At 43.5% G+C, this 23,064-nt stretch overlaps 1 protein-coding gene across 20 annotated transcripts in view; it reads left to right on the forward strand.

The window, feature by feature from the left end:
* The window catches only part of PDE8B (phosphodiesterase 8B), a 343,965-nt gene that overhangs the window by 127,377 nt on the left and 193,524 nt on the right, over window positions 1-23,064 (forward strand). For 8 of the 20 annotated variants that reach the window (XM_005557207.4, XM_005557211.4, XM_005557210.4 and 5 more), the window contains exon 1: window positions 4,104-5,142. The exons of the other annotated variants lie outside the window; for them this stretch is intronic. In XM_005557207.4, coding sequence (XP_005557264.1) covers window positions 4,804-5,142 — 339 coding nt within the window. In that variant the 5' untranslated portion in view covers window positions 4,104-4,803. Of the gene's footprint in view, window positions 1-4,103; window positions 5,143-23,064 lie in introns of those variants that run through there. 20 annotated transcript variants of the gene reach the window in all.

The following is a 23,064-nucleotide window of genomic DNA, read 5'->3' on the forward strand; positions in this document are numbered from 1 at the left end:
AGACAGAAGACAAAGAAATGGGAGAAAATTATTCATTCATAAATTCAACAAATATTTGAGCACCTTCTGTATACTAGGCACTGTTCCAAAAGTATGGGATACATCAGTGAATAAGAAGGCCCCAAACCCCTGCCTTTGTAGAGCCAATATTCTAGTGGGAGAAGGCAGACAATAAACATAATAGTAAGTGAGCTAATTATATAATAAGTTGGAAGGTGATATATGCTATGAAATAAGAAAAATAGGCTAAGGGGAATCAGGAGTGGTAGAGGAACAATAGAGGTATGTGGGTTGCAATTTCAAACAAGGGTTGGGAATAGGCATCACTGAGTAGGAGACATTTGAGCAGAGACTTGAAGGAAGTGAGGAAGTTAGCCTTGCAAGTGCTGATGAAGCTGCACAACAGGCAGAGGGAACAGCTACTGGCTAACAATGTTGGATATCCTGGAGAGACAGCAAGGAGGCTGGTGTGGCTGGAGCAGTGAAGGGGGGCTCAGCAAGGTCGCCAGGACCCACATCGGGTAGGGTCTTCGAGGTACTTATAAGGACTTAAACTTCAAGGAGGCTGTGGAAAGGTTATACTGGATTCACTTTCTTTGAAAGGACAGATGCTGGACCTGTCCTTAACCCCTGAACCAAGTCTCTGGGATAGAACCAGGGAACTGTTGAATTTCTGGCAAATTCCTCAGGGTGGTTCTGTTGTGCATGTGGATTCAGGACTACTCTTTCTGTTCAAAAGTCCCACAATTCTAAATATAAAATAATTTAATAAAAGGAAGCAAAAATTTCACAGCATTCTCAAATGTTGGTGATTTACAGACTCTGGAGATTATCTAGGAAATTGAAGCCCAGAGGTTAAGTGACTTGCTCAAGTTTACACAGCCACAAGAGGCAGACCTCGGTTTCAGATTCACTTGTCTATCCCTGAATTCAATGTGCCTTCCCCTGTACTGGGCTGCCTAATAAACAGTATCATTTCACTTATCAGGTGGTTAGATTTCCAATAGCTCCACCATTAGGAACATAGTTTGAATCCAGAAGCTCTATAAGGTTGATTGGTTGATTAAATGTTTGATTATCTAAAAATCAATCAGATAGCTACTATTGTTTTAACCTTTACAGCTAAGAATCATTCAAAATGTATTAATCACATTTGCTGCTTCTCTAGAGGAATTCTGAAGAGTCATGCCATCTTAGAATTGGAAGGGACCTTAATTGTTCAGCATCTTGCAGTGCCTGTGGGCCATAATTTTAAAGTTAGCTCTTATTTAATCCTATTATAAAACACACAAGCCATTCAGGTGACCCTGGACATATTGGAGGTTTTGTTTTACAGTATGTTTCTGATTTAGGTTACTTTCTTTCGATTTGCTTCTTGGATATTTTCTGTTGCTAAATTTTTCTCCACTTAATTTTTTTTTTTATAACGTTGGTCTTTCTGGCCTTATTCTGTAACTTGGGCCTAAATTTTATCAGCAATGTCTGAGCCTGTAGTCTCTGCTGTCATCTGGGATGTATTAAAGTGGTCAGTGGCAATTGATTCAGAAATCCCTTCTATGGGCCAGAACTCAGGCCTCACAACTAAGCTGTGGAAATTTCAGTTAAACCATTTCCCCTCCACTTGCACACTTCTGCAGGTTTCAGCAGCCAGATCTGTTCCAGCAATGGGGGCAGGTTGCACATTCCCACTGAGAACACTTGGTGGAGATTATAGGGACACATTATTTTTTTCTTTCACTAAGCCAGAATTGGCAGTCGAAGATGTGTTTGAGCTACTGGCTGCTTTGGGAATGGGAAGAAAAATGTATATCTAGTGCATTTCCCCTTCTATCTTCTATTCCAACAAAGAACTTGCAGTCAATGAAAGGCACTGGTCCTAATATGAACTGTTCAGTTAACCCACTAAAGCAGCCTAGTCCTTTTCACTAGCTACCTTGAGGTCACCTACTCTTTCAAGGCTTAATTATTCTTATTTTTTAACGTAGAAAGTTCAACCTAAATTTGTTTCTGGGTGACTTGTAGCTTCATGATTCAGCTCCTAATGTTCTCCACCAGAAGATTGGTTGTAATTTCTATTTTATCACAATCTTCTTGCCTTTCAAAGCCTCAGTGAGTGACTGGTGCTTTTTTTCTGGGTGGTTTCATTGCATTCCTAGAGAAAACTGAAAAAGTAGACATGTGTCATGAGAATTAGCATGGCTCTAAATTTCAATATGTGAAGGCTGTCATTGATAGCTCCATGAAAGGTAACGACTGAAATGCTATACACATTATCACAGATAAGCTTTAGGAATGATTAAACCCTGACTTGAACATTAATTACATCAGGGGCTAGTGTAGAGAGTAGTGTTTTTGCAATTTAACTCTGATGTTGTTTTCCCAGGTCCTAAATTGTCCTTTGGACGCAGAGAAGATGGTAGCTATGAGGCTTAGTTTTAAATGAATGACTGTCCCCATATCTCAGTCTCAGCCATTTAATGTGGTGTTCTTATAGGCATGGATGGGACAAGGAAGCATGGACCTCAGCAGCCTGGAAGGGAACTGTGGTGGAAGCTATGATGCCAGGAAAGGACTTACTCCTCCAGCTACTGGGAGTGCTGCCAGCAGAAAGCCCTTGGCTCGGCTGACATCTCCTGGGGGCAGTGCCTCAGCTGAAGAGAGCCACCTTGCCCAAGGTCACTGAGGTGGCCTGCATGTAAAGACTGGTCCATGCTGGGGTATAAAGGCCCATCAGAACAGCTCAGAACCCAGCCCCAACTCAGTACAACTCTGATGCATCATCCCACCTTCAGAATCCTCCCTGCAGGGATGCCTGAGGCTTGGTCAATTTCTCCCCTGCTCAAGCTTGCCTCCCTCCCATCCCTTCCTTTATTTCCTCCCACAAATGACTATCAGAGCACTTCCTAAAAAGCCTCCCTCTGCCTGCTAAACACCATCTCAGAATCTGCTTCTAGGAGGACCCAACCTGTGCAGAAATTTTATGAGCAATTTGCCTGTCCATTAAAAAATATAGCATAGACTTTTTCCAGGTTAGCTGGAGATGGAGTTTTTTGTATCAAAAAAAGAGAGAGCTGAACTGAGAAGAGAAGCAAAGGTAGAAGAATAAGGTTAGACTCTTTCTCTGTATATATGAATTTGGGATTGGGAATGATACCTTGCTTCTCTATGAAATTTAGAAACTGTCTTTTGAAGTCTTCATCCAGTCACGTCCAAGAGTGGTACAGGAAGAAAAAGGAAAATAAGAATGAAAAAAAAAAAAAAACAAACCCTTAAAATTGAATACTTCTTTGTGCCTTGCATTAAGCCTCTATGTTATTGCCTTTGTCTGTATAAGCAACTCTAGATAAAATCCTTTCTTAGACCATCTAATTATCTCCCCGTACCATTGTGGCAATAGGGCAGGAATTACTGTGGGAACCGGTGACTGAATGGGCAGTGGCGTCTTGCAGCTCTAACTCGGAGTTCACAAGGGAAGGATGAACAGCAGCCATCCTTCTAAAGGCATTCTTCCTCTCCTCCAGCACAGCTCAGTCTGTGCATGCCTCACCAAGGAGAATGAGGGAAGGCCTTGTTGACTGCCCAGCCCAGAATGTGAGGAAGAGCGGTTGACATGGGCGGCTGGATGGGGTAGAAATCAGCATGAACATTTAGTGGCACCCAAGGAAGAGGTGAAAACGGGGGAGAAAGCCAAGAACCGTCAGACAGCTTCTTTCTGTTCTTTCCTTGGATCTTAGGGGAACGTATGTGTTCAAGGGTGCCTTCCTCCGCAGGGCCTCCCATCCCTTGGCATGAACTTCCAAATGATGAGTAGACATGGAATGGGCTTCTTCCAAAGACTGGGTCACCATCCAACTCAGCCTTCGGAGTAGGCGGTGGGGCTGCGGGAAGAGGACGGACCCATGAGGTCTCTCCATCACTCCCCGGGTGTGTTGACAGGCGAGCAAATGCAGTGGATGGGCCTGGGCTGTAGGGCCCCTGCCATTTCGGGAGGGGCCTCCTGGTGTTTAGCTCTGGGATGTGTGAAAATGTGTTGGTGAAAAGCGAGAGGCTTACACAGCCCTTCAGGGGAAGAGGGGCTGGGGCGCTGGGGGCGGCGTCGGGATGAGTGCAGAAGAGACGAGGCCTCTGGACAGCGGAGGAGGAGGGGAGGGCGCCGACACGCGGTGCCAGCTGCCGCGCACAGGGGCCCCGCGGCGGAGCCGAGCCGCGGGCACGCTCTGCCCAGTCGGGAGAGCTCGGGGAGCGGCGGGAGGGGCGGAGGGGCGCAGTGGGGCCCGGGCGGCTGCGGCCGCGGAGCCGGGGCACCTGAGGAGGAAGGAGGGTGGGAGCGAGGGAGAGAGGGGACGGGTGCAGACCGAAAGTGGGGAAAGAAGGTGCAGGCAGGCGGGCAGGCGGGCGAGCGCCCTGGCCCAGGGCCGCGGGTGCGGGAGCCCGGCGAGGTCGAGCTGGGCGGCGGCGGGGGCCGCGCCGAGGGAGGAGGGGAAGGCGGAGGCGCGGGGAGCGTGTTTGGGGCGCCGCGGCGGCGAGGGTGGCGGCCGCTGGTGCGCGCGGGGCGCTGTGTGTGCGCGCTCCCCAGCTCGGGGAGGAAGATGGCCCAAAAGGGAAAGTTGGGGTGACGCGCGCGTTACCCGGAGGCTCGGCGGGGGGCACCGCGGCCAGCCCGACGGAGCGGCGGACACACAGGCCGGGGGGCGCGCAGTCCGGGCGCCGCCGCGACCGCCCCCTCACTGCAGGTGGCAGCGGGTGCGCTGGGTCCCGGCGGCCGCGGGCGCGGGCGGGCGCGCGGGGGAGCCCGGCCGAGGGATGGGCTGCGCCCCCAGCATCCATGTCTCGCAGAGCGGCGTGATCTACTGCCGGGACTCGGACGAGTCCAACTCGCCCCGCCAGACCACCAGCGTGTCGCAGGGTCCCGCGGCACCCCTGCCCGGCCTCTTCGTCCAGACCGACGCCGCCGACGCCATCCCCCCGAGCCGCGCGTCGGGACCCCCCAGCGCCGCCCGCGTCCGCAGGGCCCGCACAGAGCTGGGCAGCGGCAGCAGCGCGGGTTCCGCAGCCCCCGCCGCGACCACCAGCAGGGGCCGGAGGCGCCACTGCTGCAGCAGCGCCGAGGCCGAGACTCAGACCAGCTACACCAGCGTGAAGGTAAATGCCCCGCGCTGGCACACAGTGTGGGGGCCGCCCGCCCCGTCGGCGGGGCTTGCACGGGCTGGGGGCTCTGGCGGAGTTGGGTGACCGTGACGCGGTTGGTTTGGAGAGGTTGTCACTAAGGAGGAGTTTACTTTTCATTTGTGGAGATGGTGGGAGCCCAGGAAATGTGGACAGAAAAAGGCCCCTGGAGGGGTCCTGGGAGCGTCCTTAGCTGGTCCTGGGGGACGGGGCGGGGAAGGGAGCGCAGAGGGAAGCAGGTGGTCTGGTCTGTTCCTCCTTGAGGACAGGAAGGCTGTGGCTTGGAGGAAGAGGGGTGGGGACCATTGAGAGCATTCGGTGGCCAGTCCTGTTGAATGAAATCTGAGCACGAGCTGGATTTGCATGCCTTGTAGGTGACTGGTGCAGTTGCAGCACCAGGATAGATAGTGCCCCATATTCCGATTTTTACCTGGGATTACCAGCCAGGCTGGAGTCTCACCACAGGCACCGAGCGCAGGGATTTGTGAATGAATAAGTGTTCGTGTTTTGAGAAGAGATGTGGGAACGGAGCAGAGTGGAACCTGTTGTTTGTCACTGTAGCGATTCTCTGGGTTGGCTGCATCCTAGACAGAATTGAGAGAATCGGGCCATGAGTTCGGAGTGTCAGCAGAGCCACCGTGAGGGGACATGGTTTCCAGTGCAGTACAGCTGTCTGAGGATGATTCTGCACATACATATGGTCTTTCCAGAAAGTGGGATTTTGAGGAAGTGGAAAAAATTGTTTAGGTGGTTAAAGCAGTCGCTAAATATTTATTTCTTCATGACAGAAGAAAAATAATTATTTAAATAGTGTCCTCCTGTATGTTCTCAAAGTACTATTAAATGTAAGAGGCTTTTCATTGTGTAAATCTGGGCACTGGGTCTTTTTTCCTTACAGCAAACAAGATGACAATGGCATATCCCATTGTACAGAGAGAAGAAATACACATCTCTGTGACTCCTAATGTCAGATAGAATCACAGCCTTTACCTGGCCAACAGGTTACCAAGAACCATTCCGTGGATTTTTGTCAAAGACACATTTGTATTTTTAGTAGTTAAAAACTTGGTCTTCATAGGGTGAAGTCAGCCCACAGTGGAGCAGTGAGGAGAAGGATAACATATTTTGGCTTCAATCTGGAAGTCCAGAAGTTTTTTAATGAACCTAATTTTTTTTAACAGCATCTGATTGTTTAACATGAAGCTTAACTGATGTTTGCTTGTGGTTGCAGTGTTTCTCTGGCAGTAGTCATAATCACCATTATAATAAAAACACCATTTATTGAGCACCTACTATGTGCCAGAAATAAGCTTTCTCTCTTAACTATTGAATGTTAACAGTGTGATCTTAGCATAGCATATCTGAAGACTAGAGTCTAGGATTCATGACAGTACAAACCTACCAGTTGTCCATTTGTTACAGAGGCATGTGCTGAAAGCTATACTTTGCTTTTGTCAGGCTCTCTCTCTCTCCCCCTCCCTGTTCACACACAGTTAGCTTTAGTAGCAATTTTCAGGGATGAAAATGTTAAATTTGGTGAAAATATTAAGTTGGGCTGTTATCGGTAAAGACCATCCTATTGCCTGATGGTTGAAGACCTGAAGCAGTAGTTCAAAATGGTGACAGCTCATGAACTTTGTGATACTTTTTTTGGTTGCTCCAGAGAAATTGTGAATTTTTGTTTTCCAGAATATCAAGAATCTCAGTTTAGTGCTTGGCAACTCTAGCTACTCCATGTTTGTTCAGTAGAAGAAAGAATACTGAATGAACCCATTCTGTACGTTTTTAATACTTCCCTCAAGAGGCTGCTTAGAGACCAAATGAAGTAAAAACTGAAGGGACAATGAGTCCCAATTATTAGTAGCTTGTATAAACTTGTGTAAATCTCATTGCTACTTGGCTTAAGTGTTAAAAGGCTTGACCTGGGTTAGAATTGAACTCATTTTGCTTTATCAACAAGATCCCCAAATAAGAGCTTAATTCACTCTAACCCATTACTAGGAATGTTGGAAATGAAACCGCTGGTTCAGTGACTTAACACTGCTTTGCATTGTGTGGATCTCAGAAAGTATATATTTGAAGTGAAATTTGAGACCAGAGTTATTTATGCAAATCTTACAGAATTGTTATCACAGAACTGCCCTAATATATTTAATAGTATCCTTTTAGGCCTGTGACTGGGCGTCGTATTGTCTTTTCTCAATCTTAAAGTTCACATGTTCTGTGCCCTTTTGTTGCTGAGATAATTTTATAAAAACTTTACTTTCATTTTTCGTAGACTAAGCATTCTTTTTTTGCCTTAAGAGTTTGAGATAGTTGCTAGGCACGTGGTGGTGCCCCACGCCTTTCCGAAGCACACAGGTGGATAAAGTAAAATCTTTACCATTTGGTCCTGTTTACAATGGTGGAAAGTTGTAATAGTTTCCACCCCCTCCCCCCACCACTTTACATCAATTATGAAGTGTATCCTCATTATCTGCTTGGCTTCTGGTATTCCCCAGAGTGCAAAAATGTGTGCTTGATCTCTCTCTCTTTTCTAGCAATAATTCATCTCATTAAGCTTTTAGAATGATGAGGCATTATGATGTCAAACATGATGTCAACAGGAACCTTCCTGAATACCTAATTTGCAAAAAAAAAAAGGATTATAAGCATTAATAATTCATATGCAGTACAATGATATCACATGGGTTTCCATTTCTGGTAAGAAGTTAGATTTGTCTCCCAATTGCTGTAAAAATGCAACTTCCTAGCAATTTCTTTCCTTTTGCTTGCCTTTTCAAAAATAGTACTCCAACAGGAGAATCCTGCAGGATGCTCACTCTTGATATTGTGCCAGTTTTGTAATTCTTGTTCAGAAATCCTCAGAGGAGATGGTTGAACCTCTCTCTGGGAAGAACCAGGGATTCTTACAAGTTTTCTCATACCAGCTGTTCCTACTTGGGAGCATCTGGGACTAGACAACCAGTTGTAGAAAGGAATCTTTACTGACAATACCATCAACTTGCTATGACCGCGGTGTAGGTTAACTCTTTTGTGGATTAGACACAGGACGTTGTTAGTTTCCAGATGGCAGCATCACCAGCTCCCCGCTTTCCCTCCATTCATACAGAATGTGCTCATTTGTTCATTCAGTATTTGTGGCCAGACTGTGTTGTAGGTGCTAGCGATTCAGGAAATATCCATGAAATTTGGTAAGCAAAGCCTAATGAGGAGGATAAATCTCCTGTGAAATGGTGTGCCTAAACCAGTTATTAGTGACTTCTATGTTTTCTGTTCCATAGCATTCTAGAATTTGTGAGGATAATCCTGAGTTGACTATATGTAAAAGGAAAATAAATAGATATTCCACTGACCTTATGGTAAATAATAATACGATTTTATCTCGGGGAGGAGTAGAGCTATATTGGAGAAAAGTCATTTTTGTTTTCTAAGTAGGTGTTTTGGAGTCAAACTTTAGTGTACGCCAGAATCGCCTAGAGAGCTTGTTAAAATATAGATTGCTGTACTCCGCTCCCAGAGATTCTGATTTAGTAGGTCTTGGGTGGGGCCTGAGAATTTGAATTTCTAGCAGGCTTCCAGAAGATGCTAGTGTTACCGATCTGGGGACCACATTTTGAGAACCACTGCTTTTCAGTGAATTAAATTATCTGTTGGTTGGCCAGGTGAGTGAGGTGGGGCCACCTCTAGCAGAGTGCATAGTACCACACTGTCTTTATCTGGGGTACTAGTCATAGCACTGCTTTCATCTTAGTTCACTTCTGTATGGGAAACCTATCGCTGTACAAGAAGTCAAACTCTGAGCCTCCGAGATTTGCTAAAAAGTCTGTAAGTGAGGAGAGTGCTGGATCCTGTAGCCAACTCTGGTTTCTTGAGGTAAGTTTTCCCCAGGATCCTTTTGGGTTTGTACAGGTCGTAATGTCTTGCTTTGCCACCACAAGAGAAGCCTAAAGCAAGACTGGATGTTACATGATACAGGCACATATTCTCTTCTCAGCTCTTGGAATTCTGCTACGCCTTTCACCATCATTTTTCATTTTAAAATGGAATATAAAGTTTAGTAAGCTCAAGTGAGTCCTGCAAGCTGATTTCATAAGATTCAAGTTTGCCTTCTGCCATTGTATATATGATTACAGTTTAGTTCCTCCTTTTCCCAACACATTAATTAGAATGAATGAGCACATTTTCCTTATTTTCATGACTTTCTTCAGTAGTTCCATGAATTTTTAAGGACCATCAGGTAATTTTTCCTTTTAAAGGAAAGTAAGTCCTCAAGCCAGGATGTAACATAGTATAAGCTGCCAGCTGTTCAGAGATGATACAGTTTCTACTGAAATCCTGATTTGCTGACCACCAGGTATGGCCTGGGCACCAGCAGGACAGGACATGCTGGTGAGGGCAGGGCAGATTGTGTGGCACTAGACTGGTCATGAGTTAAGACCAGTAATCAAAATAGGAAGAAGGGAGTGAGCCCTGTGGAACCAGGTGGGAAGACAAGAGTCCAGAGTTTGGACATCCAGCAAAGTTGGAGAGGGGCAGGGAGCAGGTGGGAACGCTGGGGCCAGGCAGGCAAGAGAAATCTAGAAATTAGTGGTTCAGCAAGGGTGACAGCTGTTGAACCAGGTTGAGACTTCTGATGGCAGAATAGAAACTTCTCACTTTCTATTCTATTCAGGAGGCTGTGGTGACCAATCAGAGGGCTGTAGGTAACTTTGTGAACCCGGTACCAAATGACACAAGACCAACCAAGCAATCCTTCCTTGCACCCTGATCAGACAGAGTCTGGGCAGGAAACAGACTGCACATCCAAAAGGGGTAACTCAGAATAATCAAATGAAGGGATTACTGCAAATTTTTTGGCAGAATGAAGGAAAGACAACAAATGAAGCTGAAGCACCCTAGGCTGGAAAAAGAGGGAGCTGTTACTACCCCAGAAGAGTCAAGGGGAGGGGGTGTGTATTCGTTCGTTTTCACGCTGCTGATAAAGACATACCAGAGACTGGGTAATTTATAAAGAAAAAGAGATTTAATGGACTTACATTTCCACGTGGCTGGGGAAGCCTCACAATCATGGCTGAAGGCAAAAGGCATGTCTTACATGGTGGCAGACAAGAGAGAATGAGAACCAAGCAAAAGAGGTTCCCCTTATAAAACCATCAGACCTCGTGAGACTTGTTCACTATCATGAGAACAGTAAGGGGGAAACTGCCCCATGATTCCATTACCTTCCACTGGGTCCCTCCCACAACACATGGGAATTATGGAGGCTACAGTTCAAGGTGAGATTTGGGTAGGGACACAGCCAAACCATATCAGGGCGGTTATGGGAAGCTGAGAAACCAAACCTGTAGGTCAGAGAAACCCTCAGGAGCCGTAGCCTTCAGGAGGAGTGGGCAGGGAGGGAGCCAAAGCCGTAAATCCCTTCATGACATTGTCCTCCCTTTCATCAAGCTCCTGCTGGTTTCCACATATGGAAACCAGAGGGAAAGGGAATCTGTTGATTGGGGTTTTCCAGGGTACTGAGCAGGGTGGAGAGTGGGTCTGGAGGGGCAAATGAAAAATATCCTGAGCATATCCCAAAGGCTCTTCGTAACAGGCAGTAAGAGATGTTCAGTGTCACTGGAGCTACCTTGGTATAGATAAACTCAAATTGTGATGGGCAGTTTGATGGTTGTCTAAAATAATGGCATTTTAAAATGGCCACTTAATTCACTGTTTACAGTTCCTGTTTGATGACTAATGATATTAAAATATGTCCAATTATCTTGGTCGGAGACCTCGAAGTTATTGCTGTAAACATATCCTTCTCTTCAGTTCATTCTGTCCCGTGACTGCTGATACATGTGTTTTATCACTTCCTCTGGCCCCTGCCTGCTGTCCTTCTCCCTATCCTGAACTCAAAGCCCAAGGGTGGAATGAGGGAGAAAGACCTGAGCCTCATAAGAGACTCAGGATCCAGCCTTATCAGTTTATTCCATTTTTCTTCTCAGTTTTTACTTTCGCGCTTTCTATAACCTTCTCTCCACAGGCTCGAAAAGTTTTAAAAAAGTGAATTTTGCTATATGCTTATAAGGTTATATTTTCAATAAAGAATGTGTACATTTAGAACATATTTAAAAATATTAAAATGTGTCCGGGAATTTATTTTTAAAGATAGGTGTTACCTTTACCCTACAGTGGAATTCTTGGTAGTTATATTTTAGTAAAAAACACTTTTTGTTGTTGTTTTGAGACAAGGTCTCACTGTGTCACCAGGCTGGAGTGCAATGGTGTGATCTCAGCTCACTGCAACCTCCGCCTCCCAGGCTCAAGCTATCATCCCACCTCAGCCTCCTGAGTAGCTGGGACTACAGGTGGTGCCACCACCCTTGGTTAATTTTTTGGTATTTTCTGTAGAGACGGTGTTTCTCCATGTTACCCAGACTGGTCTCAAACTCCTGAGCTCAAGCTATCCACCTGCCTTGGCCCCCAAAGTGCTGGGATTACAGGCGTGAGCCACCATGCCTGGCCCAAAACACTACTTCTCAACAAGTTGTAGTATATATTAGTTTAGAATTAGTTGTTCATGACTCCTTCCCCAGTCTATTTTTTTCTCCCATCAGCAGATAATAGCCAGCTTTTATTTAGGATTTTTTTGCTTTACTCTTTACCATTGGTTTCTTTCATCCCCTCCTTTCTACCTCCTTAGGGAGAATGCACAGAAAAGTAGTTCCTGAAGTAGAATTATCCTACTCTGCTGAAAATTTGCTTTAAGAAGCTTGTGATTGCTGTAATAAAAATCAAGGAACCATTTTGCTTTTGGATAATCCATCAATGAAAATAAGAATATTTCATGGTTGCCTCTTGTTTCCAAGGCAATTTAAGTTTTCAAGCATAGTTTGTACACTTCGCAACAAGGTAAACAGGATAGCTATAATAATATTAGTTGTTATTTAAGTTCTTGCTATTTGCTGAGCACTTTATATACATTGTTTCACCAAATCTGCATGGTTTCGCCTGATCTGCTATGAGCTACACTTTATTATTTTCACTTTAGAAAAGAGGAAAATGGGGCTGCAAGAGGTGGGATAAATTTCCCAAGGCAAGGACTGAAGTTTGAAGGCAGGAGGGTCCGAATGGTCTCTCACCCCGTGAGCCCATCCCTTAAGTGTGTTGCACACTCAGGCCTGTGGCCACACAGCCTGAAGCCCCAAGTGTGGCTGGTCCTGGAACTGCAGTTATTTAGAGCAGAAGGATGATAAACAGGCAGAGGGAAGGGGAGCAGGGAGCCTCATGAGTGAGATTTTTCCTTTGACATATCCACTGTCACCCCTTCTATTAACTTGAACTAGAGTGTTTTGAAGTTGGAGAAGAATTTAAAAATGCACACAAAATGTGAGAAGCTCTGACACAACATGTTGTCATTATTTTCACTGAACACAGTGCCTGACACTTTGTAAGTGCTGTACAAATAGTAGCTGCTCTTATTTTTATGGTTGCTATTATTACTCTTTGGGTAATTAAAATGAGATTTCGGTTATTTAGATTTAGGTATTTTTGAAACATGTAATTGTTTTTTATGGAAAATGTATCCCACACTTTCAAGTACGTTGATTTGGCCGATAGATGACTAACTGAATTTATAGAGAGATATGTTATCCCAAAGCCTTGGAAACTGCTGCCACAGACGTGGGTTTTGTCCGCTTCAGTTGGATTTCCAGAGGTGATGACATAGTAGAATCTTGCCAGTCCAAGGCCCAAGGTGGGGTTTGGGTTCCATGACTGTTGAGCCCACACTCAGCAGAATTTAAAGGTCAAGGCCTTGGTGTTATCCTGAGGTGGTTGGTTCCCTGTGGAATTCTTTGGTATAAACGTGTGGCCTGAAGCCTCAGTCTCTAATTGCTCTTTGAAGCATTTTGCATGAGCTCAGTCGATTTTTGTATTGCTGCGTTTTGGGTGCTGTCAGACACTATATTGTTGGGAAAATGATACCCTGTACATCTAAAACCTGTTTTCTCTCAAATAGGAAGATGTAATGATTAACTCCAGGGACTCAGTTGTCTGTGTGAGTCATAAAACTGAGACAAGACCCCGAATTTTGGAAATTTTTATAGGAAGATGCATGAGAGATTTTAAAGCAATCTGTCACCCAGGGTACCATATGAAGAAAAAGGTGCCGTTCTGACATCAGAACCACAAATAACATTAAAGCTCCGGAACTGGAAGGTGATGACAAGGGTTCAGGATAGCCAGAGCTTTTGTCCACTCCAGAGTTCCTGCTGAGGGAGCTTCAAATGAGAGCAGTGACCAAATGGAGAGACAGATACATTTATGAAGGTCAGTGATGACCCACCAATCCACACTTCAGCCACTAGTGGTCCTGGGACCTTGTGGGACATACTCATTTTCAGCTTAAAAATCTGATCGACAGTCTTGGCAGCGAAATGGGGTCTCTGCGAGGAAACAAAAGCCACCAACAGTGTTTGGAGCTGAGCCTTAGTTGGAACTAGAAGTCTCTTTCCCCCACAATCGAGAGTGTGATACTCAAAAGAAGGATGGCCAAATAAAGACTGAAGGGAGCAAGGATCAGCGTAGTCTGTGGTTGTGCAAGCATTGGGTGGATACCACCTTTCATCCCAGATCCATCTGTCATGTGCAGCCTCAGACGCACACATGCACGCACGCACACACACCTGCTCTGGGAAGTGTTGCTGGGGCAGAATACCTAGGCGGGGAGGTTTGCAGGAGACTTCCTGCTCTCCCCCTCCCACATCTATAATGCTGGGTCTGTAAAGCCAGTTTCAGGACCCTCCTCACCTAGTAGACTCTTGCAGGTCCTCCTGTCCTTGTGGTTGCTGCCCTGCCCTTCTTCTCAGTCACATGTGGAGCCCAGGGTGAGCTCTCTGACACCCAGGCTGTTCTCTGCAGTGATCTGGTCCATTAGGGCTGTCAAGCCCTGGCACTGGCTGACTGACTGACTGTGGAGCCTTCATCCCTTGGGAGGAACAGGTGAGGGCAGGGGAGTGTGATCCACTTAGCCTGATCTCCCTAAGGGCAGTGGTAGAGGGGAGTTTTGCAGACTTAGTTGAGATTTTCAAGAACGGACAAGGAGGTGGGGCAAAAGATTGGAATCTCTTGTTGTATCAAAGGTGAGAACTTTGAATCCTAAAACACAACCAGGAAGTGATTTGGATGAATGTGAAAGGCAGTGTTCACTTTTATATGCAGACTATATGACGAACATTAGTTTGTAAGGCACCTAGTTGTTATTGGGGAAAGACTTTCATGTAGAAACAATGTTATATGTGGCATTTAGGTTTCTAGGTTAGCACAAAAAAGTTTTAGTCCATTATGTAGCTGGAATGTATTTACACTGTTGAAACAATATTGCTGTGAAAGAAACATAAAATTGAGTTAGAACTCTCGTTTCTTTTGTATGGATGTCCTTTGGGAGAAGTGGGTTTAATTAGAGGCTGATGAAGCAGATGAGGGAGAATTTGTGAAGTTCCTTTAGGGAGTAGTTATCTTTAGTGATCCATGGTGTGCTGGGGCGCTGAGGGGCTCAGGTGGTGTTATTAACCTCACATTGCTAGGGAGGAGGCAGAGGCACAGGCGGCTCCAGTGGCTTGACCAAGATCACACAGCTAGGGACCCAGAGCTACATCTGCTCAACCGTCCTGTTTTCACTGTCCTATTTTATCTGCAGGTAAAAAGGGGTGTGTCTAGCTTCTTTGTGGCACTTCTTTTCTGTTTCATGTACAGATAGCTCAGTTGGTATCTTTTAACTATAACTTTTTTAAAAATAAATCATAAAACGATTATATACCAAAAATATGACAACTTAATATCAATCACACTTTTCTAATTGTCTTACTGCTTATTCTTGTACTGTTTATTGGTATCCAAACGGTAACTCCACTCATTGCAGTTGGTTGCTATGCCTCTTAAGTCTTTTTTAGTCTGTAGCTTCCCCTTCCCGTCTCTCTTTTCTCTATACTTGCAATTTGTTTGTTGAGGAACCTGGGTTGTTTGTCCTGTAGATTTTCCCCCAATCTAAAGTTTACTTATTGCATTCCCGTGGTGCATCTAACATATTTCCCTGCCGTCTGTGTTTGCTAGAAACTGCAGTTTGATTTAGAGGTTTGATTGGATTATACTACGTTTTGTAGGGTGGAGGTTGTCTCTTTTCTGTGATGCTAACAGAAAATCTGAGTATGCTAAGTTTTGTAGGATGTTTGGTGGTCTCTTTTCTGTGATGCTAACTCTCATTAATGATCATTGCTTATATCCATTAGTCATTAGAGGTTGTAAAATGGTGATACGCTATCATTTTGTCTTCATATATTCATTGGAATGCCTCAAGAAACTTGTTTCAAGAGTTGATTCCCTAGCATTCTCCTAAGGCGACAGGAGTTCTTTGCCTGTTAATTTGCTTAGTATCATTATGAATCATTATGGGTTTGTGTGTATTGGATGTGTTGATGCATTGCAGTTATTAAACCTATTTGTGCTCAGACTGCCCAGTTTGGACTAAAGGGAACTTATTCAAGCTGGTGAGGCACTTTCCTTGAAGAAACCGTTTCAGCTAAGTTGAGTGTGTCCTTATTCGAAACTCATTGTTTGTAGATGAGGACTCCACTGACCACCCTGGGGGTGGAGGCACATCCTGGTGTCCACCTAGCCCTCTCCAGTCGTGCCAAGGCCCCAGACATCATGGAGCTTTTGAAAGGAGGCATTTCACAAGGCCCCCTTGCAGCTCCTTTGCTATAATGTTTGTGGCTACAAAAGGGTAACCTGGTGTGAAGGAAAGTTACTCACTGACTCCGGCTTGAGTTCCAGCTCTGCCCTGTACAAACTTTGTGACTTTGGAGAAGCTGCATGATTTCTCCTTGCTCTGTAGGGATAATGCATCTCCAAAAGGACTGGTACAACTATGACAGAGGTACAGTCGCTGTAAACCCGCTAGGTTCTCAAGTACGTGTGTATGTGTATTTTCTGCCTTATACTAAGGCACTACTCTAGGTTTGGAGTGATTGAAAAATGAATATGACGGCCGGGCGTGGTGGCTCATATCTGTAATCCCAGCACTCTGGGAGGCCAAGGTGGGTGGATCACGAGGTCAGGAGTTAGAGACCAGCCTGACCAACATGGTGAACCCCATCTCTCCTAAAATACAAAAATTGGCTGGGCATGGTGGCTTGTACCTGTAATCCCAGCTACTCAGGAGGCAGAGGCAGGAGGATTGCTTGAACCTGGCAGGCAGAGGTTGCAGTGAGCAGAGATTGCACCACTGCACTCCAGCCTGGGTGACAGAGTGAGACTGCATCTCAAAAAACAGAATACGACATAGTTCCACCTTTCAGGAGCTTCCATTGTTTGTGCCCTATATTGTGGTCTTCTGTGGGAAGGCAGTGTATTGACTGAGTGCCGGCTGGCTGGCAGGAGTTAGGGGTTGGGAATTGGGTTCTTCCAGGTGAGACACTCCTACTGGGAGAGCATGAAGAACTGTGAGCCTGAGGGGTAATCAGCTGAAGACTCTGAGGAAAAGCCAAGGAGCAGACAATTGTACGGCCACAGACAGGGGCCAGAGATAGAATTAAGATCAGGCTTTCTAAGCCCGGAGCTCAAAGCTGCCAGACACAAATAGGATCCAAGAGAACTGATTAAGAAGGACTCTAAAGTCTGGTGGAGTTGATGGCTGAGAATGCCCTTGGGTGTTATGGTTCAGAGACTGCCAGATAAGGCTTGCTTTGGGTTGAAGCTCTAAAGGAGCATTACCCAGTAGAAATAAAATGTGACCCAGATGTAACCTGCACATATAATTTTAAAATATTTTATGAATCACATTTTTAAACGTCAAAATAAGCAGGTAAATTAATTTTAATATGTGTTCATTTAACCAATATATTAAAAATATTATTTTGACATGTACTCAATATAAAATTTGTTAATGAGATAGTTTACATTCTTTCCTTTTTTTCAGAACTAAGTTCTTAAAGTCTAGAATGTATTTTGCGATTACACTGCATCTCAGTAGGGACTATCCACATCTCAAGTGCATAATGACCACACAAGTAGCTACCATGATGGAAATAGGGAGGAAGAAAGTGAAATTTACATCAAGGTTCTAAGTCAAGCAATTACAATTTGACATTGTAACTTGACATGTATAGCACAGTAGTGGTGTTGGTTTTGTCTCTTAGTTTGTAGCTCCATTTTTGCTTTCCCATTTTCTCCTTTGTATTATATGAGGCTAGAAGTCTGCAAGCTGCGTCTTCCAGATTACTTTGCCAGATGGTTTCCTCTTAAATTCCACAGGTAGGAGATACTGGCAGGAAATTGGAATGTGAGAGAAAGGAACAGGTGATAGCAGTGGCCCCGCTAAGTGGCAGTGGTGCCACCTGAGTGGTGATGGTGCCAGCCCCCCCCCCAATACCCCCCGCTGATCAGCACGAGTGTGGGCTGGCGGGTGTCAGCCCAGGGTATTAACAGTTTATTGTCTCTGGATGTTACTGCTTTATCTTTTTAGTTCCTCGAGCTCTACCTCCATCTTTCCTTTGTTCATCCATACCTTCTAACACCTTTGTAAACAGTTCTCTACAGCGGTATCTCATCTTAATGTATATAAAATGGTTCTTGCTTTTCTCATTGGACACTTGGGATCTGATGTCAGAGAACTATGCTGTAGTCTTATATGTACCATCTACTTGGTTCTATGGCTTAGCTTCTTTAATTTTCAATTTCTTCTGTCTAAGGGTAGAAAAATAAGGATAGTGAAAGTTCTGACCTCATAGAGTTGCTGTGAGGATGATATAATCAATATGTGTACCATTGCTAGCTTTGAATGTAACACCCAGTAAGTATTGCTTATTATTGATAATAATATACAAGCCAATTCATAATTGAACATTTTTTGTTATGGTAAAGTTCAAATGTACACAAAAGTAGAGAGAATAGGATAGTGAAACCTCATGAGTACATCCCCCAGTTTCAACAGTAACAAATTAAGACTATTATTTTATTTATACCTCCTACTTTTCCCCATATTTTGGGACTCTTTTAAAGCAAATCCGAAACATCCTCTTATTTCAGCTGTAACTATTTCAGCATGTAACTCTGAAAGATAAGGATTGTTTAGAAAACACAACCACAATACTATTAGCAAATCTCTAAATTAAAATAATTTCTTAATATTAAGTACCAAGACAGTGTTCAAGTTTCCCTATCTCATAAACATTTTCATTTAAAGATTTTTTTTGAATCATCTTTCAAATAAGATCCACCTATTGCAATCAATTGATACATTTCTTAAGAATCTTTTGCTCTGTGGGTTCCCGTTCCTCTCTTTCTTTTTCTCTAACAATTTGTTTGTTGAAGAAACTGAGTCATTTGTCCAGCAGAGTTTCCCACAGTCTGGACTTTGCTGATTACATTCCTGTGGTATCATTAACCACATTCTTCTGGCCTTGTATTCCCTGTATGTTGGTAGTTAGATCTAGAGGCTTGATAGGATTCAGGTTTATTCACTTGTTTCTTTTTGGGAAGACTACTTCATAGGTAATGTCATGGACCTCCGTCAGGAGGCACATGATGTCTGGTTGTGTCTCTTGGTGACGTTAGCAGCCACTGATGATTGTTGCCTAGATCAATTAATTCCTTAGGGGTTGCAAAAGCCTACCATTCTTTCTACAATGCTTCTGGAATGCATCTATAAAGAGAAACTTCCCTCCATCAAATAGTTGGTCAGTTCATATGGGAAAGGCAGGGCACATGCTTGATTCTACTCTTCTATTTGCCAGTTTTCAAAATAACGAGTTGATTTCCTAGCATCCTCCAAAGGTAACCAGTGATGATTTCAGAATTCCTATAAAATTATCAGTTTATAAATATTAGATGTATCATAGTCCATTGCAGTGATTGTCCTTACTGACGCTCAATTGTCCTGACTTTGTCTACTGGGAGTAGCCACGTTGGCTCCTGTGTCCTTTTCATAGTCTGCTAGTAATGTTTGACAGATTTCCTGCCTTTTGGACTGACAAGATGTTCTAGGTTTGTTGCGTCCATTCCCTGTCTCTGATCTAGAATTAGTCTTTTCTCCCAGGAACCTAATTATTTTTATTGAAAAATGGTATTTAGAGGTATGATCTGGGGAGTTCATTGCTAATGGACTGGTCATTGCTTCTGGGCTTTTTAAGTGGACACAGCCAGGAAATAGATACTTTTGAAAGATAAAAATGTACTGTGAGTGTATACTTATTCATCCAGTTTAAATTTAGGACTACAAGGCTTTTCTTCAACCTCATCAGTCTTACGTTTCTATTTCCTCTTTCCCATGACACAAATCCTGGTTCTTAACATCACTATGATAATTCCTCATTTGTTAGATGCCACATGCGTGTGCGCACACACACACACACACACACACACACCCCACACGTCTCAGAATACCAGTGATCAACACGACTTCATGATCAATATGAACACTGAAAACAGTTTAATTTTTTTCCAGTGATTTTTGATATTAGGGTATATCCCACTAGGGGTGAGCAGGCAAATTACTATGTTTGTAATTTGTTTGAATCAGTTCCTTTTTATGTGACTGTTCTACTAACAATGGACCAGTTAGTGATTAGCACAATATAGTTAGGATTATTTATTTCATTTTACTTTTGATTTGGTCTTCTTTAGTGTTTAATTTAGTGTTATAGGAATGTAAATTATTTATATGCTTCAACATAAAATACGGTATATTCGGAGACATTTAGATTTTATCTCTGTCTCTTACATTCTATGCCCTCTGTCTTATTGGTAATTATGTTTTAAAATGTTATGCATTTCATACCATTGTTTAAAATGCACATTAACATGTTCTGCAGAAGTCACTTTTCTGCATTTTCCTTTTTTCACTTAGCAAATATCCTGGAGATCATTCCATCATAGTACAGAAATCATTCCTACTCATAGCTGCATAGTATACCATTACGTGGCTGTACTTTGGTTTATTCAGCCAGTCCCCTATTGATGTTTTTTGGGGGAATTATTTCCACTGATTTTTGCTATTGTAATGGTGATATAGGGAATGGCCCTATGCCTATATATTTTCATATCATACAGTCTAATTTTTTAGTACAATAATGACATAATGTTTTCCAGAAAGAATATATTTATCTATCCAGAGCATTAACTTCTGCCTATCATACAAAGACTTTCCTTGGACTCTTTAGTTGTCTAGTAACTGCAAAATAGTAATACAGTTTTAGCTCAAGCTTAAGCTTAAGATCTCTAGATCTTAATCTCAGAGAATTTTCTTTGAGTAAAATGTACTTTTTCTGCTTTTAACCCAGCTATAGTTACATTTTCATGGAGGTGTGAGATCTCTGAGACAAATTTTCTAGAGGAGGTTTGTCTTGCATCTGTTGGACTTGTAATTCTCCTCCCTTATTATGGCAGCAAAGTGATTTGAGAAGAATAGTGGCTGCATTTTCATCTTCACTTCTGCCTTTCCACTTCCATTAAAGTTCTATGCGTTTACACTGGCATTAACCCGGTCAGCACCCACAGAATGCCACAGAAGGCTCTGTATCACTGATTGTTGTAAAGAACTTTCTTGAGTCTTCATGAGAGCTTAGAGCATAATGGTACTTTATTTTGGTATTAATCACCAAGACCTAAAATCAAGTTTTTTTTTCCCACTTTAGAAATGGGATGCATAGATGTATATTCTTTTGTATGTTTCAGAAATTGGATTTTATCTTTGTGATAGAATCGCATATCTGATCCATAATGATACTTTTCCTGTAGTGCTTTCTTGTGTCCAATATAATTTTTAAACTGACCTTGTTCTTTTTCCTTATATAAATGTATCAACTTTATCAACTATCAGTGCTCAAGGAGGTTTCTTGGCTCACAAGTTGTACATGAATGAGTGAGATAGTGTGATGAAGTTTGGGTGGGGCAGAAGAAGAAAGACTGGCAGAAGCGAAGGCACCAGTGAGAGACAGAGCAAATATGAATTAGATTCATAGCAAAATTTTGGAGGTATAGATGGGAATTGAGAGATGGAGAAAGTAATATAAAGAGTGGAGGTGTGCCTGTGCATGTCCATAAGAGATAATCTTGGAAGTGGAGTATCTTAACTATGCTATGAGTCACGCAGAATGGAAGACAGAGTTGGTTACCTGCCTCAGTTTAGGAGGGGGAAGCAAGATTGGGGTCAAATATGCAGAAACTTTGGGGCAGACTGGTTCAGTTCAACAAACATATAGTGAGGGCCTAACTGGGCATCAAGCACGTGCATGAGACTTAGGAATACAAAGTTGAACAGGATGGTTGCTTCCCTAGGTGACTTTATACTTAGTTGGAGTAATTGAAGGGGATAACACAAAAGCAGATGTTTACTTCTGTATAACACATTACCACAGACTTAGGGTCTTGAGACACGCACATTTATTATTAGTTGCTCTGGGTCAGGAGTATAGGCATGGCCCATCTGGGTCGTACGTGTACTTCAGGGTGTCTTACAAGGCTGCAATCAAGTTGTTGGCTAGGGCAGGGTCTTATCTGAATGCTTGACTGGAGAAAATCTTCTAAGCTTATCTACATGGTTGTTAGTAGGATTCACTTTTTAGATGGCTGTTAGGCTGAGAGCTTTAGCTCCTTCCTGGCTGTTGGCTGGAGACCACCAGCCCACAGCCACGCCATCCTGCCCAATATAGCAGCATATTTTATCAAAGCCAGCAGGAGAGACAGTCTCTTTTATCAGTAAGATGGTAGTCATATTATGGATGTGGAGGAGAGCGTTACACAAGGGCATGAGTACGAAGAGGTGGGAATTATTGGGGGCTGTGTTGGAAGCTGCCTGCCCTACAAGTGTCTGCTACAGTTCTGTAATGCCTGAGAGAGGAGGTGTTCCATGGAAACATGAAGGAAGAACATGGAACCCACCTGGCATGGACGTCGCTTCTTCAATAACGCAGTGTCTGGATGTCTGAGTGTAACCTTGAAAGAAAAATAGGGATTAACTTGATGTGTAGCTGGGAGAGGAGGGAGGGAGAGATTCTAAGCAGAGGGACCAACATGAGCAATCATTGAGGGGGTAGAATACCTGAGGACCACCATCCAAGTAGTTCTGTGTAAACCATGTGTGGAAGACATATAGAAGGTGTCAGAAATGGAGAAAATGAAAGATGAGGGTCAGATTTTGGAGTTCCTGGTTTGTCAGGCTGAAGAACAAAAACTTTATCAAGGTGATCACAGGGAGGATTTTAAACAGGGGAATGGCACAGTCCAAATTGTGGTTTCATTAGTGTGGGAGATCAGTTTTAGCAGCATTTATAATGATTTGGGTGGTAGATGAAGAGGGTCTGGATTAAAGTAGTGCAATAGGAGGGCATACATTTTTATTTTACAATTAGGAAGTTATTTGATGTTTGGGCAAGGCAGATGTGTGAGATAGAACAGTCTGGAATGATGTCCAGGTTTTGAAAGAACATTCTTATTAGGAAGCAGGGGAAAGATAAGCTAATAGAGGGAAAGGAAAGGGTGGAAGGGAGAGGTCTGTAAGAGTTTATGTAAGTTTGTAAATTAAGAGGCTGACGATAGGAGAGCCCAACTCAAAATACTCTTTACAGAGCTTATGTTCTCAATTTAATCAATGTAACTGTGTAAATTTTCTTTCTAGTTAAGCCATATGTTCCACTGGTAGGAGAGAGAATCAAATACGGAATTCATTTTTCTTGCAAACAGTTGGATAAAAGAAAAATTAGTGTCAGAATTTTAGTAAACCTAGACCAAAGGTGGGACACGCATCCACCAGTTATGTCTAGTGCTTGGAATATTGTACTCTGGCATGCAGATACTGCTATAGAATACCATTCACAAGCTATAAAGTGTCATGTAACTGACTTTTTCTTGAAAATT

This window comes from Macaca fascicularis, chromosome 6, assembly GCF_037993035.2.
Source record: "Macaca fascicularis isolate 582-1 chromosome 6, T2T-MFA8v1.1".
NCBI classification, from domain to species: Eukaryota; Metazoa; Chordata; class Mammalia; order Primates; family Cercopithecidae; genus Macaca; species Macaca fascicularis.